The 16,863-nt window shown below is 36.1% G+C and overlaps 1 protein-coding gene across 4 annotated transcripts in view; it reads left to right on the top strand.

Annotated features, from left to right (window-relative positions):
• The first annotated feature begins 660 nt into the window (after positions 1–660).
• The window catches only part of Dh44-R2 (Diuretic hormone 44 receptor 2), a 35,376-nt gene continuing 19,173 nt past the window's right edge, over positions 661–16,863 (top strand). For 3 of the 4 annotated variants that reach the window (XM_028319758.1, XM_028319761.1, XM_028319760.1), the window contains exons 1-7: positions 913–1,016; positions 6,091–6,184; positions 8,200–8,302; positions 10,165–10,245; positions 10,710–10,789; positions 12,602–12,727; positions 15,836–16,024. In XM_028319758.1, coding sequence (XP_028175559.1) covers positions 919–1,016; positions 6,091–6,184; positions 8,200–8,302; positions 10,165–10,245; positions 10,710–10,789; positions 12,602–12,727; positions 15,836–16,024 — 771 coding nt within the window. In that variant the 5' untranslated portion in view covers positions 913–918. Of the gene's footprint in view, positions 795–912; positions 1,017–6,090; positions 6,185–8,199; positions 8,303–10,164; positions 10,246–10,709; positions 10,790–12,601; positions 12,728–15,835; positions 16,025–16,863 lie in introns of those variants that run through there. The other variant, XM_028319759.1, reaches the window with a different exon arrangement.

Here is a 16,863-nt window from a genome sequence, read left to right on the forward strand (position 1 = left end):
TTCTATGTATGTATATTATGTATGTATTAAAAAAAAGGTATTCAAGTATGTTTATATCCGTTGTCTAGTATCCATAGTACAAGCTTTGCTTAGTTTCGGGCTAGCGGCGCAGTGTAAAATGTCCAAGGATATTTATTTATTTATTTATCTATTTAACGCTTACTCCTAAACTCCTGGCGCTTCTAAACACCAAGGGCCTGTCACTCGTTATTGGCTAAGACAGTGGCGCCAATCATTACGAAAAATATCATTTTTACCCACTTTAACTAATCTGTAACAATGTTCAATCATTACAGAAAACGCGACCCGCCTCTGTCTCGACGGCGAGTGGCAGAACTACACCAACTACGCCAACTGCACGGAGCGAATAGCCAACGTGTCCCCCACCGACGTCACCAGCCTCATCTACCTGAGCGGCTACTCGCTAAGCCTGGCCGTGCTGTCGCTGGCAGTCTTCGTCTTTTTATACTTTAAGTAAGTATATTTGAACCAATATATTTAAGCCAAATACGTCAACTACGCGGAGCGAATAGTCAACTTGACACCAACGTCACTAGCTTCATCTACCTGAGCGGCTACTCGCTGAGCCTGGCCGTGCTGTCGCTGGCAGTCTTCGTCTTTTTTTACTTTAAGTAAGTATGTTTGATCCAATATATTTGAGCCAACTACGCCAACTACACGGAGCGAATAGCCAACGTGTCCCCCACCGACGTCACCAGCCTCATCTACCTGAGCGGCTACTCGCTGAGCCTGGCCGTGCTGTCGCTGGCAGTCTTCGTCTTTTTATACTTTAAGTAAGTATATTTGAACCAATATATTTAAGCCAAATCAAATCAAAATCAAATCAAATAAGTTTATTTGCAGAACAAAATGTCATGATAATACAAATACGTCAACTACGCAGAGCGAATAGCCAACATGTCCCCCACCGACGTCACCAGCCTTATTTACCTGAGCGGCTACTCGCTGAGCCTGGCCGTGCTGTCGCTCACAGTCTTTGTCTTTTTATACTTTAAGTAAGCATTTCAACTAATATAATTAATTATTTGAGCCAACTACGCCAACTGCACGGAGCAAATAGCCAATGTGTCCACTACATCAGCAGCCAAATTGTTAACCGCTATTTTCCTAATTGCACGGCACATCCAAATCGACGTCCCCAGCCTCATTATCCTCCTGATTTGAAAAAAAAACATTGTAACCGAGTTTCAAGAAGTACAATGTGAATTTTCAAACGTCAAATCCAAAGGAACTGAGTTAGATTGTGAACTTAGATAATACGGCTCTGGATAGCTTAAAACATTGGATATCTCCGTCACAAAGGCCCTGCTCTGATGACTTCAAATAGCGCGATTACTCCCAGCTCAGTGCACATCGTTGGCTCTGGTGTACCGGTCAATGGAATACCCTCAAGCGTCTATTAACCTCGTATGGACTGCATATCAAGCTCGATACTGTGTTCTTATCGAGTTGAAATAAGAGTTTTTTTGCAAGGAAATCTTATCCTAGTCTGAATGATTACATCTTAGAAAAGAATAGAATGTTTATTCGCTTAAAACATGGTGCAAACATTTTACAAAGACAATAATTTTATTTGGTGTTGGTTTTTACCAGCTTTAAGAATTAACTAATTTGGTAATTCCCTTGAAATGTATCTTATAAATACATCATAAAAGGTTGGAATTCAAACAAGGGGTTTCTTGACATAACCTATTTCGTCGCCTCGTCCTTTTTCTCCCCATGGGAGATAGAGCAACATAGAATCGGTTTACGGAGTGGACACGAACAAATCGGTAGTCGTTGAATGAACAGTGTCCTATGCGTCATTTTATTTACTCACAGACGTCATAACCATAACCTTATCTTTACGAACCTTACGTATCTGCGTAGGAAGGTATAGTACGTCAAATCAACTGCTTATTTCCTTCTCATTTGTGTTTTGAAAGAAAAAATCTATGATCTTATTATCAAATGGAATAGGTTCATTGTAAATTACTGAAACTAAAGATCTACCTGAAAGTGATTTGGATTTTCAAGTCTATTTTTTAATGAAAAATGCAGCAAATAGTTGTAGGGTAATTTACCATCCACCTCCCACGTTCGCAGCTAAGGACTGAATTTAACAGCTAGAGACTGGATTTAACTGCTAATGTCTTCCACAAACAAAATGTACTGGACCTTTATCTGGTACATTTCTGTGTACCATCCCAGGCTGCATTTACATTTACAGGTGAAATTTCACCTGATATTATGATGTAAATGTAGTCAAACAGATACCTTCATAAAGTTAAATCCTATCACAGAAACCTTTATAATCCGCGAAAAACTATCACAAAAGACCGCTTATGGTTCACAAAGGATGCCATCCCTTTTGGACTTAAAAAATAACCGCACGCGGCATGCGGGTCACGCAAAATGTCCTTCACAGAAATATGTGCGAAAGCAGCTCATTCATACATTCATTTTTTCAACGAGCCAACATCGGCCTTTGTGTCAACACGAAAATGAATTTCAAACTAAAGTTTCTTGTAGTATAAAATAGTGGGAGAAATACTATATGTATACTTAATTATCTACTGGTTGATACTGAAGTAGGTATTCGTTGTTCGCTCATTCACTGATTTAAAAGACGATATTAAAATAATAAAAGTAGGAAAACAAGTAGATACGAGTAGTACCTATCTACGTTTTGCCAGTGAATGTTTTTACTGTTTATTGTGTTGTTTTTTTCAGCACTGGTTATATTGATGGCTAGATCGTAATGCAATTTTTATGCTGAAACATGTAAACATGTGCCTTTTAAAGGTCTAATTGCAAAGAAGAAAGACTTTTGATAATAGCAAAATGAAAATCTAAAATAAACTAATAGATGTTGTCCACACTTTTATTAGAAATAGTACCCCTGAAATGCCTTTGCAATGGCATAATGTTATTCATAGCGGTACTTTAGATATGGGCATTTGGAGCGAAGCGATTTGTGTGTAGACCGTTTCGACGGATCGCTGTCGTTTACTATAACGACAGATTTCTCTAAATCACCGCAGCGATTACGTACAATGGATGACGTAAGACGCTAAAAAGCCCATGTTGGAAAAAGGTATAAAACCATTATGGCATAAAGGTACAAATGTACACCCAAAGAAGCGAAAAAGTTCGCAACGCGTAGGACTACTGATTTTATCATAATATAGGTATTTTTCATTTGTATGTAGATGAGTGTAGGACAAATCTTATGTTTTTTGGGGCATTTTAGTATTTCTTAAAATTCGTAGATTTTCTTTTTATTTTTACTATTATTTCTGGTACACCAAAAAGCTTTCTATGAAAATAAGTTACAGCTAAGAAAACAGGGGCTTAAACGAAAAGAATACGATTACGCAGGTATTTAATTAAATGCCCACGGAAGCATGAAATGTGGTTCATTATAAAATACGTAAATCTCTATTACGTCATGGTTTCGACATTGAGGGAGAAGAAAAATTCTTTTATGTTTAAAAATATTTTCCTTTTAAGCCTACGGTTCTGTTTTTACCTTGTACTGTCCCCTAAGGCAAGGTTTGAAGAATCAACGCAGTACGCTGTTTATAATATTTCACAATAGTGACTGAGTTTCTTGCGCTGCTTCTTCTCAGCACTGACCCATTTATTGTCCCGAAGCAGTGGTAGAGTTAATACTGGGACATGTAAAAGTGCTTTTTAAAAGCCTACTTGCAAAAATAAATAATTAGTTTTATGAATTTTACCACATACCTAAGTGTTATTTTTTATGTCAGTACATTAAGGTAGGGTTCTGACTAACAACCAATACTCAAGGACTCACAAGGATATACTTAGACATTTATTTAGCTTAGTGCGGCATGGTAAATTTGGAATATTTAATTTTTATCACAAGACGCACCAACAAAACTTTTTGAAAATGCCTGAAATCCTTAAAAGCAACGCCGCAGGCTTGTATCCGTTTATTCCATTTGTTGACTATTGTTATCTTTGATACCCAGAATTACTCCAAGCTTTGTTTTGACAAAGATATTTCGCATTATTTTGTTACGAATCCCCCAATCCAATCAGCAGTGAGTAGGAAGCTTATCGAAGCCACGCCACGCTGACAGCTCGGAGTGGTTAATGTTGACAGTGATGAAAATGTTTTGCGTCTTGGGAAATTCAATTTAAAAGACACCATTTTCAGTTATTCAACGAGACAAATCTGCATGAAAACCGAGGCGAATGGGGTGTTGCTTATTTTATTAATTTAAGGAAGGTTGACGTGCTTTTTTCATTAAAAATCAATTACCTAGTAACATGTAAACTCTGCGTATACTGTGTTTGTTACTTACTGCAAAATAATACGAATATTGGCCTATTATTTAAAACCTGTTTTTACAACACAGATGAATAGGCTAGTCCATGAAAATTTATTTTCAAGCATCAAAGTTATACTATTGTCAGTTGAAATGAAAGTAAAGCAGAAAAACTGAACATGTTTAATTCTGCTTAAATGTATAAACGTATAGATCCACTCACATTCCCAATCTACAAAATCGTCGTCGTGATTTAACAAATAACAAGTTTAAATAAGTCATCAAATTTAATAACAGCTATAAAGACCGCAAACACTACGAGTGATCCTTTATTTGCGCATAATTTAACGTTTCAGATTAAAATTACAAATGAAATGTACCAGTGTACCTATTTCATTTTCACGAACCGTAGCGAGAAACGTTCCGTTGTCTCGACAATTTGAGTCTTGTTGGTTCTGCTTCCGTATCGGATCTCGCATCACTATCTTTCATAGCGGCATCTAGCTTTGAGTAGAAGAGATAGATGTATTATAGACTTCGAAAAATTATGAGTGTCTACTGTCTAGCCCCGTAGAGACATTTTAGATGACGATGAAAATGTGAAAGCTAAGAACTATAATAATTAAGAATTAAATTGTTATATTCTTCTACCATCGGGTGGCAATGTAATAACTTGTCTAACAAGCCAGAAAGAGAAGAAATTAGCAATCTCAGAAACATCATTATGGATACAAATTGTTGATAAGTTATTCAGCAATGTATATTTTTCATTTCTTATTTTACAAGTTTCAGATATCAAAGATTCAAATCAAAGATGAATGAAACATTCATTTGAAAGCAGGGATCACTAATTATAGAAACAAACAAACTAATTTCCAAATAGAACACTGGTTAGTAAGTTTAAGTGGATTTAATTAATTAAAAACCTTTTTATATGATTCAAATCCTCAGATCATAGAAAGAGATTTTTGACATTCCCTTCTATGATCTGAGTTCAAATCATTAGTGTTAGCTGACAAACAATATTTCAAGCTTAACAATAAATTATAATCAAACAACGCCAACAAATAAACTTAATTGTAAAGAAACATTATTAGTTGAGGTTATCACAACATTTCTATGTAAACAAATAAATCGTACAAACTTACAAATTGTCTCTGTCGTGTTTTTATTGTACTTTGAAAGTTGTTTGTTTTTCGTTAGCTTTCTTTGGTTTATTACGTTCTTGCAAATTACGCGTATTAGGAATATTAATACTCGGAGCCAATTTACGAACGTTAACCGAATGGCTGGCACTTACTGCTACGACAAAATGGAACAAATAATGGTTATGAACCATAATATTAACTTTCAGGGTTTAGGGGTTCCTTGCCCAAAGAGTGCAAGGGTCCCTTATTATTAGAGCTCCGCTGTCTATTCGTCTGCCTCATGGCCGTTAAAGATGAACCGTGTTAGAAACCCATTTTAAATTTTCAAAAGGCAGCTATTTATCTCTTAAGAAAACTTATCTTTTGAAAGTAAAATGATTAAAATATACAACTCAGCATTTTTGCTCACTTAAAAATACAGTGAAAAGTAGTAGTATTCTTATCTTATCTTCAGTAAAATATATAATAAAAACTGTCCAAGCTCCGCTTTATCTCGGTATTCTACTTGAACTAATTTCTACAGTGCCTTTGTAAGTTTAATATACGGTAATAGTAATGATAATACGGGAACCCTTCGTGTGCAAATATCTTGGGTATTTTTTAAACCAAAAATGGTTTTTCTAAGCCTTTTTTGTTTGTTTCAGGGATCTCAGATGTCTAAGAAACACAATACACACAAATCTCATGTCAACGTATATTTTATCAGCGTGTAGTTGGATATTAAATTTAGCTTTACAAGTAAGTACGATTATCTGTATATTTTTATATAATTTAATTACACAGGTTAGAAACGATTTAGTGATCTCACTCGACTATTTCTAAACTATACAGGATATCGAAATACTGGTTAAATTCTGAAAGTTCTTCACGAGCTCAATCAAACGATATCAATAATAGGTAACATATTAAACTGATAGATTATATTGGTTTAGAAAGAATCGAGTGAGATCACAAGTATGGTTTCCACCTTGTATATTGGTGTTCGGGACATAATATCATCAATATATTTGAAAAATTAATTCGTTTGACAAGTTTGAAATAACATTATTTAAAAACTAAGCTAATATTATGTTTAGAACAGCGCACACTTAATTAAAAACTTTTTAATTACTAACTTGCAACTAAATTAAAATTCAGTCCACTCAAGAAGATTTTATTATTAAAGAAAATATTTTCAACTAGTTTTTTTGCCCACAAGTGCTTTAACTTTGAACAACAATTGCCTTAAAAATGCACTTTTTCTAAGTTTAAAAAACAACAATAAAAAACAGTACTAACCCTGGGTTGCACTATCTTACATAACTACAACAAACGCCAAAAGCCTGTCAAACTTCACACAACAACACCGGTTATAGTTATGGTTAAAGTTAAACCTTAGACTCCTATTTGCCAACCAAACAACTGAATATTTACCCTCCCCCCAGGTACAAAACCGATAATACCGTAAAATGCTGCTGAGCACTTTAAAGTCCATCTGCACTTTATGCAAAGCTCCGATTATACTTTCAAAGCGGCGAATAATTTTCCCAGTTAACTTAACCTTTTTGCCGCCGCGTAATTTTGTATGGCATGTGCACGGCAACATTTGGGATTATATTTTGTTCCTGCAATCCGCTTTACATGGGAAACCCGCTCGAAACTCACATTTGGGTTGAGCCAAAAAAACGCTTTGCTGTGTGGTTATTTCTATAGGGGTATGAAAATACAGGGTGAATGAAAGATAAACCTTCTTTTGGATGACATAAATTAAATATTTCTGCGATAAAATATTTAGATGACTTTTTTTTGCCTAAAGAGTATTAAGGTCGTAAATAAAAAGAAAGCGGTGTGTTAAATATTAATTTATTTGTACGAAACAAATACACAAATGCTACTAACCACGCGGCAATGTGCGTTGAATGTAAGTATTATAATATGTTTAACACTTTTAAAAAAATTAGTTTTCAAATTAGTTACTTTCCTAGTACTCTTAAAAAAATGAAATTATTTTAAAATCCGTTTAAAGTAGTGCTTCCCCACTGCAGTAAAACATACATTACTAGAGCAATAAAAGTAAAACAGCACTCATTATCTTTTTATTTGATACTTGGGTTTTTATGTTTAGTATAACCACTGTTTGCAGCGTTAAGATTTCGGCGATAAATGTTTTACAGTAGTTTAAAGTTTTGGAAGCACTTATTTAATTCATCTTTATTATGAGGATAAAACTTCCAAGTGTTTGCATACAGATATAAAATTGTTTGATCAATCTTTTTGAATGCACTGTGTAAGTAAGAAACTTTATTCATTTATAGACTTTCCACATAATAGTAAGAGCAAACCGATAGCACTTCAACGAAAACAAAAAAATGATTTAAATTGAATAGATTTATCAAGTGACACCCTGTATTTGTGTTATGTTTCATTCAAAGGCTTCAATGGTTCCGTTTCGAATTACTTTACGGCGAATTTTGGCTCACCCAGTTTTCAACAAGGGTCTAGTGTACAGACGCGACGGCATATTACTGTGGTATCTGTCTAACTACGTTGTAATAGATGGGATTTTGCAATAAAACTGTGTAGTCTATCGAGCGGTGTATTTATTGTCAAATAGTTCGTAACACCCAAAGTAGCGTAAAAGTTCGCAACACGTCTTTGTTGCAATTGGAATAAGGTTGTGTTGTCAACTTTTTGGCCACTTTGGGTGTCACGAACTATTTGACACTGACTGTACGGTGTATCCAAAATATAAATAAAAATATGTTTTGTTCCAGAATTGGTCGGATGAAGCGCAGCATGAACAAACGTCGTGTATGATACTCGTGATATGTATGCACTATTTTTATCTCACTAATTTCTTCTGGATGTTAGTTGAAGGTAAGATCACAAATTTTTACAAATACCTATGCTTTAAAGTAGCCATTCAATTTTATTCTGGTGATTTCAGACCACTTGTAATCTTAATCTTAAGTTTGGTTCAGACACCAGTTAAGGCGCTAACCGCTTTGCTGAATCGGTAACCGTACGGGTAAACGGTTTGACGCAAATGTACTAGTCTGAACTAAGTCTTAACTCTAAAGTTAAATTATTTTTGATATTATAATAATAATAATACGTTTATTATCAGACCATTATGATCCATACATTGTGTTAGTAACAATCTTATACTTAAAAACTAGGTTAGTAGTAACATAAATCAGTCAAAAAACCGGTTTCTGGATCCATGCAAGTGAATATTAATCCAGTGCTTAAAGATGGGACACGATGGCCTATCTTTGATAACCGACAGGATGCTGTTGGTGCTTTCCCGTATCCTCGCAAGCATCGACGCTGTTCGTTTACGGATGATAGCGTAGAAGTCATCCACACGCGCTTCCGCGAACATAGTCGAAGCACTGCAGAACCTTGGTAGCCCCATCAGCATCCTGAAGGCATTGTTGTACTGAACCCTGAGAGCGTTATAGGTCTTTTGCGTGAAGTCACACCACAGATATATATATATATATATTACACTATGTAGGGAAAACTGTTTAAAAACTCTTAAGCAAATTATTAAAAAAGATTTGACAAAGCTCTCTTACTGGAATGCTAATCCGTCATACTTACTTTTCTTCTAAAGTTAAAGCTGTAAGTAATTTTGGGACATTAACACAGTATATTGTAGCCCCTGACAAGCAAACCCCTTGTTTCACTTTTGTATGGCAACCTCAAGCAAAATTTAATTACCGCCAAGAAGCGCAAGACAATGAACAAACACGCGGCATATAAATAAGGCTAAGTACACACACATGCGAGCGGAGCTTAGTGCGGAAGTCAAAGCAGGGCTCGAAGATGGTTCCCATACGCATTTTGTTCTAGTCAGTATAATTATACCGTACGTAGAGTCATAATGCAGCAGTGCGTTGATGTGGCGTTGCTATGACCATGTGCTATAAAATGTGCACTCTTAATTTAGTCTCTCAAATACTGTCTCTCTCCTTAACTAAAGCAAATGTGAGAGAGTGAAAAAAGGCTTAAAATAATACACCTTACCTCCGCGCTCCGCAATAAGCTGCGCGTGTGCGTGAGCGCGCACTTACCGCCAAATTATACGGTCCTCGCCTGGCCATGAATAAATCCCAAATATTTCTCTCATAATGGCGTAAACACCGCCCAATAAAACAGTACGTATGAATCTAAAAGGTGATACGTTTTCATTCGATTGATTTATCCGCTTTCACCTTAACTCCGCAGTAAGCTCCGCGTGTGCGTGAGCGCGCACTTACCGCCAAATTATACGGTCCTCGCCTGACCATGAATAAATCCCAAATATTTCTCCCATAATAGCGGCGCGCCGCGAATACAAATATTTTCAGATAAACGAGCGCGTACCTACACTTCAAATTGTCGGATATCGTACCAGTTTCAATTTATTTCAACAACATTTTTTTTTTGTTAGCACGTTTGAGACATACTTCATAATCTTGGCCTTTTAGGTTGTGTTTAAATATAATTTGTTAAATAAAATAAAGTTTATAATTGAAAGATTTGAATAATTTAAATTTGAAACAAAATTTGGAAGCGATCAGGCTAAAACTTCGTACTTATTACCTAAAACCATTTAGCTAGGTAGGTACATGATTGATTTCTCGACAAGAAAAATGTTTGCGATATTTTACTAAATTGTTGCTTTTAAGTCCAAATTATATATTCGTGTTACCAAACTAATATACTCGTGTTAACAAGTTTTGTTTTTTCAGGTCTATACTTGTACATGCTAGTCGTAGAAACTTTCACAGCAGAAAATATAAAATTAAAAGTTTATACTACCATTGGTTGGGGTAAGTAAACAATTCTCTTGTAAATTAGTTCTCCTAAGCCATAGTTTTAGTATTAGTTACCAATAATTAACTAGGACTATTCAACAAACTTTTCTTAACAGCGCTCTCAGAATGTTGAAAGTCACCTCCCTAATTATTTTGTATAGAAATAAGTTGTTAAATTGTTGGCATTCTAACAAAGTTTTCATCGACACGTTTTCGCTTGGTAATTAACGAAGTAGTTGTCACTCTAAGGAAAAAAATATTTTGAGGTAAAGTTACAAAATCGAGTGACCTCGTCGAAATCTCAACCACTGAAACAATTAAATATTTATCAGGTTGTAGATTACAGAAGTTTCGCTTATTTACAAAAACGCGACCCATGACAGTCCGCGCGACCCGTCATTGGCCTATGATCGCGCCGGCGATGGCGAACTGCTCGCGTTGGTGTGAGCTTATTATTAATGGCTTATTTATTTACACAGGTGCTCCAGCCGTATTCATCACGGTATGGGTGATATCCAGGTGTTTGGTCAGCATCGTGCCTTCGACGGACCCCGACGGGGTAAGCAAAAAAACCACTAGTAGAACAATGCTCAAATGCACATCCCACCTAAGTGTACCTATGCATACTCAGACGATGCTTAATATGCATCCCAAGCATGAATTATTACATTGCCCTCGGTAAGACAAACACAACAATAAGAGAGGCAAATAGGGTATACTTGTGATCTGTAAAAACGTTATACATACTCCCTTAGATTTCTTCCTTCCTTAGATTCATAGCCTATGGAAACAGAGGCATTTTTTTGTGTCGGAGCAAATAAAAATCTTTTTTGTAAATAATTAAGATCTAATTTAGTTTTCAGGCCTCTAACTATGGGGAGAGAAATTGATTGTCTAGGAATTATCGGTTAACGGTATCACTATTACCGGCTAAATAAAAACATTAAATATTTTTTGTATTTTTAAAGTTTTTGTTCTGGAGTTTAAATATTTCACGTTTTTAATATCGTTCGTCGTAAAATTTTATAGCTGTCTCGATGTATCGTTCATTTTTTTATTAATAAAGTGGTAATATCAATGGCCCATAAAAACCGGTATAAATAAGTTTTGATGGTCTTAAAATTTCAGTAGATATCAGAATTATTGGTTCTATTAGTCTGAATACCTATTATTTGAGATAATACCTACCATCTTTCAATATTTCCAACTTTCAATAGTAATGTGTTATGTAGGTAGTTATGCTATGGAGAGGGCTATGCTCGGTGTTTCTATACGAGATCGAATCAGAAATGAGGAGATGCGTAAACGAACTAAAGTCGCTGACATAGCCCGACGGATCAGCAAGCTGAAGTGGCAGTGGGCTGGGCATATAGTACGCAGAACTGACGGCCGATGGGGCAGCAAGGTTCTGGAATGGAGGCCACGTACCGGAAAACGCAGCGTGGGACGTCCACCCACAAGGTGGACCGACGACCTGAAAAAGGTAGCGGAAAGGCGCTGGATGCAGGCCGCTACCAACCGTGCGATGTGGAAGTCATTGGGGGAGGCCTATGTTCAGCAGTGGACGTCCTGTGGCTGAAATGATGATGATGATGATGATGATGTAGGTTTACTCTCATTTTCTGCATTAAGGCACTTCATTTCGCCTTGGTTATTATGTGGCTTAAAGTTTAAATAAATAATAAACCCACAGTCAGACATAACGTACTATCAGCTGAACTGTCTGCGATCGGTTCCGATACAACACAATGTCCCAGCTTTTCAAATAAGTCGTTATATAACTTTGAAGTGGCGACATATGCACTGATATGAACTTCCAATATCCAACGGCATTGTGGTGGAAACATACGAGGCAAACACAATCATAGTGCTTTATTTGTGCATATTGCATTGTTGTGGAAATGGAGAATTTGTCACTTCAAATTTGCATTCAGTGTGCTTACCATGAGTTTACGTTAGGTATTCTGGCTAGCGACTGCGAGTTTAACGAACTAAAATCTTCATATAATTTTTTAACGCACTCGCTATTGAGCACACCTAACGTCGCCAATACGTTATACATACTGTTTAGGGCCCAGTGGGCGGCCTACCGACGTTTTCCGGCCCGTGGTGGCCAATCGAGAACTTATCTGCTCCATTGACCATCAGCTCTAAGAGCTGTGTCTCTACCACTGCCACTCAAGTTTGAAAATTCTGCAGAATATGTTGGTCACTTTGATTTTCCTGCGGATCTCCTCATTTCTGATTCGATCACGCAGGGAAACTCCAAGCACACCTACCTACGAACAGTTAGTTTAATTGGTTATTTTTAATGTAACTTTTCTAAAAAAATTTTTGAAATTTTTAAAACTTTATACATATTTGTTGACAGTTAGCAATAATGGGGGACACGAAGATGTGCTTATGGATCCACGAGCACCAGGTGGACTGGATCCACAAGGCGCCGGCGCTGGCGGGGCTGGCTCTCAACCTGTTCTTCCTCATTAGGATTATGTGGGTAAGTCGATATTTACCTCGATTTTACAGTTCTTTAGCATTCCTTATTCGTCTGAAGAAGGACTAAATGCTAAAGAATGTCGATGTCTATCGATAACCGCGTGGTTACTGAACAGCTTTCTCATACGTATGCATCAAATCGTAACCGCACCGTCCTCAGTGCCTCGCCAATGAGAACCACCCAGAAACCACGCGGTAATCGCTGTCTGAACTAGGTCTTAATCGTTTTATTCTCTCGACAAAGTAAGCAAGTAGTCTATCTAAGAGTACGCAATGTGCTGGAAAAATCATCATAATACTTGCATCCTTTTTATTGTGATTATGGTCTCCACTGCCTCTAATTTAACAAAGGCAAATGGAGAATTTGGCCTGATATTCGCATATTTTACCGTTAGTCGCTTAGTCTATTCTGCCGGAATCCTACAGCACATAAATTGCTACAAGAAACAATAAATATAACTGTAGGTACAATTTATTGTGTAACGGTGTTTGCATGTGCCGGTTACTTACATCGAATAACTCCAATTATCTGAATGTACATAAAAAATAGCATCTACAATTTTAGACTACAATAACGTTCGCTGGCCTATTGAAAAAAATGTTTCATTTAAAACTACAAAAACTAGATTTTAGAGAAATATTAAGGATAATTTATTTTAATATCACAAGAATTGAACACTCGTAACAATTTACAATAAAACATTTAACGAGGCGAGCGATACAATTTAAAAATCAAAGTATCATTTCTCGAAAGAGAAGTTTTATTAAAGAAGGGTCGGAGAAAGTTCCCTGTCGTCAAGGGAAGATATCTCGGTCAATACTGCTTCATCGGTACTTATTATTCCTCATTTAGTTCGACTTCAGATCCAGAAGTTGACTCTTTAGTTGTATTTCCTAGATCTCTTTTTATCGATTTTACTGCTAAATAAATGTTGGTATGTATGTGACCATCTTCTAAGGTATGTAATAGGATAGAAGTGGAATCAGTGAATAATTCGGATTTTTACATTCAAAATGCTAAATTATAATATAGCTAAGTATTTAATGAATGAGAATACTTAATTCATGATTTTGTACTAGAATAAGTCGACTACACCAGTAGGCCTAAGATGCGCGCCGTGATAAGCGGTTATCACGCCATTTTATCGATTTTTCCCATACATTTTGATGTCGATAAAAGTTATCACGGTGCACATCTTAGGCCTACAGGTAGGTATAACAAAAAAAAAATTTATTAGAACTTTTGTTACAAGTAGGTACTCGTATGTAGATAGGTATGTATTTGTGTCGTGTCGAGTCTACTAGAGATTCGTAGTCTCAGACCCTCATACTTAGCAAGATATTTTTAGTCATATCTTAAATTAACGCATGTGCCAGAGTTTAAAAGAGAATTCAAACAAAACTTTTGAATGGATTTATAATTATCAAAGAGACTAACTTTTAATGACGATGGCTTGAGTCCGCTCTTCATAATGAGGCCCCTATCGTAATACTTAGTACTTTTTATTATTTAGAATGAACTTTAAATACATAACTATAGTAACTACAATATTTAATGAAATGTTGATAAAAAGTTAAGGTCACAAATGGTTTAGCGGTGTAGTCAGACAGAGCTAAGTACTTTTCCATTTATGATATAAGTTTAGATGTACAGAAACAGATCTATAATCTAAATATATATAACTCAAAGGTGACTGATTGACATAGTGATCTATCAACGCACAGCCCAAACACTGGACGGATCCGGCTGAAATTTGGCATGCAGGTAGATGTTATGACGTAGGCATCCGCTAAGAAAGGATTTTACGAAACTCCACCCCTAAGGGGGTAAAACGGGATCCACGCGTACGAAGTCGCGGGCGGCCGCCAGTAGTGCTATAAAAGCTGAGCTTACCTCATCAAGCTCTATTGTAGTTCCACTTAAAAGCTTTCTTGTTTTATTTATTAATTTTCCTTTTAACCAGTAATAACTTCAATTTACGTTTAGAAGAACTTGAATTAAAATCTTAATGGACAGAGTAATAACTTCCGAGTCTTACATTTTTTACTTAACTCACCTTTTTTCCTTTGATCCTGAATCCTTAACTACTAATAAAATACTTAAAAGTCTTTGTACAAAGTTTTTCTTCTAAGGCCCGATTCGACCAAACTTTTATCCGAGAATAACTCCTGGTATAACTGACACATAGACAGTTTCAGTATGGGAAATATGTAAAAACTGGCGATTTATTCTGAGAATTATATTTACTCTTGTTTGATCGAATCCACCCTTAGTCATACTAACTTGAATAGATTAAGCATTTAAAAGTTTGAAAGTCCTGAATACGTATACACACAATATCCTGAAGTACTACTATTTATTTGGTGATAATACTGAATGGTTTTTTGTACTGGATTGTTTAAAAATTGCTCGTATGAACAAACTCCTGCTTTTGAAACAGACTAGTAGGTATATGACGATCCCTAAATGTATTTATCTAATATAGAGTCCCTTAAAATGGTAGGCCTTTATTTGCACGCAACTTAGGTATGTAAATATTGACAACAAATTACAAGAACAATTGAAATCAATTAAGCCATGTTATATGTTCTAGCTGTTCAAAGTAACACAACATTATTTTTGACGAGTACCGTCTTACACAAACTCTAGTAGCTAGGTATTTATGGATCACAGGTAATTATAGTAAATGATACTACATATAAAGTGGATAAATATTTATGTTTATCTGCCTAGCTCGCACCCACACATCTTGTAAATTGTGTTTACTGAACTTTACTAAACAAAGGCTGACAAACGTGACTGACTAAGCTTCTTCCACCGTTCTTTCCTTAGCACCAGTCTATAATACGAGTATGTTGATCCAAATTGGTGGTAGGGCAAGCCAATATTGAGAAGTGTATTTAAGCGTTCTGAAAAGGGCCTCTTACTACGACCCAAAAGAGCTAACTGCGCACCTCGCTAGAATGCGACTCTACCGCTTACCTGCACACCTCTGTCCGTACTAGAGCATCGATGTGACGTCACGGCTGCCAGGTACGCAGTTAACTCGACCGGGTTGTAATAAAGAAATTGAATTAGCTTAATAGCTTATTTTTTTTGTTTTTCAAGGTATTAATAACAAAGCTGCGATCAGCGAACACGCTGGAAACGGAGCAGTACCGCAAGGCCACAAAGGCGCTGCTAGTCCTCATCCCACTGCTGGGCATCACCAACCTGCTGGTGCTGTGCGGGCCCAGCGACGACTCCTGGTTTGCCCACGCCTTCGACTACACGAGGGCACTCATGTTGTCTACACAGGTAAGGATAAATAATATTTAGTTGCAGCCCACGCTGTAGACAATGAATAATATAGCCCACGATATAGACAATGAGTAATAAAAAATGTGCGTTTTACTGTACACGAAAATAATTTTAGATCAATTAAAACAACGATTGGAAATGGCACAGTAATTAGCAGTTCCGTAAATTCGTCGTTAAAAATTAGACTGACCAAAAATAGCCAATATTATGTGCTATTCTGCTTGTAAGTTTTTCATAAAACCGCCTAATATTTTTTGTATGAAGAAGAAACAAATATCCTTTCCTTCCTATCTTACAAACTGACTAGTTATAGTGTCGATAAATGATAAATAAAATATTGTTACAATTTAAATAAATCCAACGTAAACAGAGCTTATTCTATGTCAAGGACTATTCATTTTTTCGCTGTAAATAAGTTCTGCGTAATTTGAGACGATTAATTATTGTTGTGATTGGTTTGGTGGAAGACGCGAGACAAAATTACAGAAACAATAGGCTAGTTGCCTAAAAAAATTTTTTTAGTCCGTAATGTTTAATATCAAAAAATATTGGACACATATATTTTTATTTGTCAATCTAACAAATAATTACATAGTTATGGTGCGTTGAAGTTGCGCACGACGTCACAACGTGCGGCATTTTTAAGCAAGCGTTGACGTCACGGGCCTCTTCTTATGAACTTTGGGGCGCTTTATCTCTTTAAATTTTCATTAGTTTGAAAAAGTGAAAAATACGTGTAGAGTATTTTTTTATAAGTTAACTGACGGACTAATTAAAACTCTTGCTTTTTGACCCAGGCAACATCCCCATTTAATAAAATAACAATTAGATAATAT

The sequence above is a fragment of the Ostrinia furnacalis genome, unplaced genomic scaffold (assembly GCF_004193835.3).
Source record: "Ostrinia furnacalis isolate ACB-3 unplaced genomic scaffold, ASM419383v2 OfSCF7331, whole genome shotgun sequence".
In the NCBI taxonomy this organism is placed as follows: domain Eukaryota; kingdom Metazoa; phylum Arthropoda; class Insecta; order Lepidoptera; family Crambidae; genus Ostrinia; species Ostrinia furnacalis.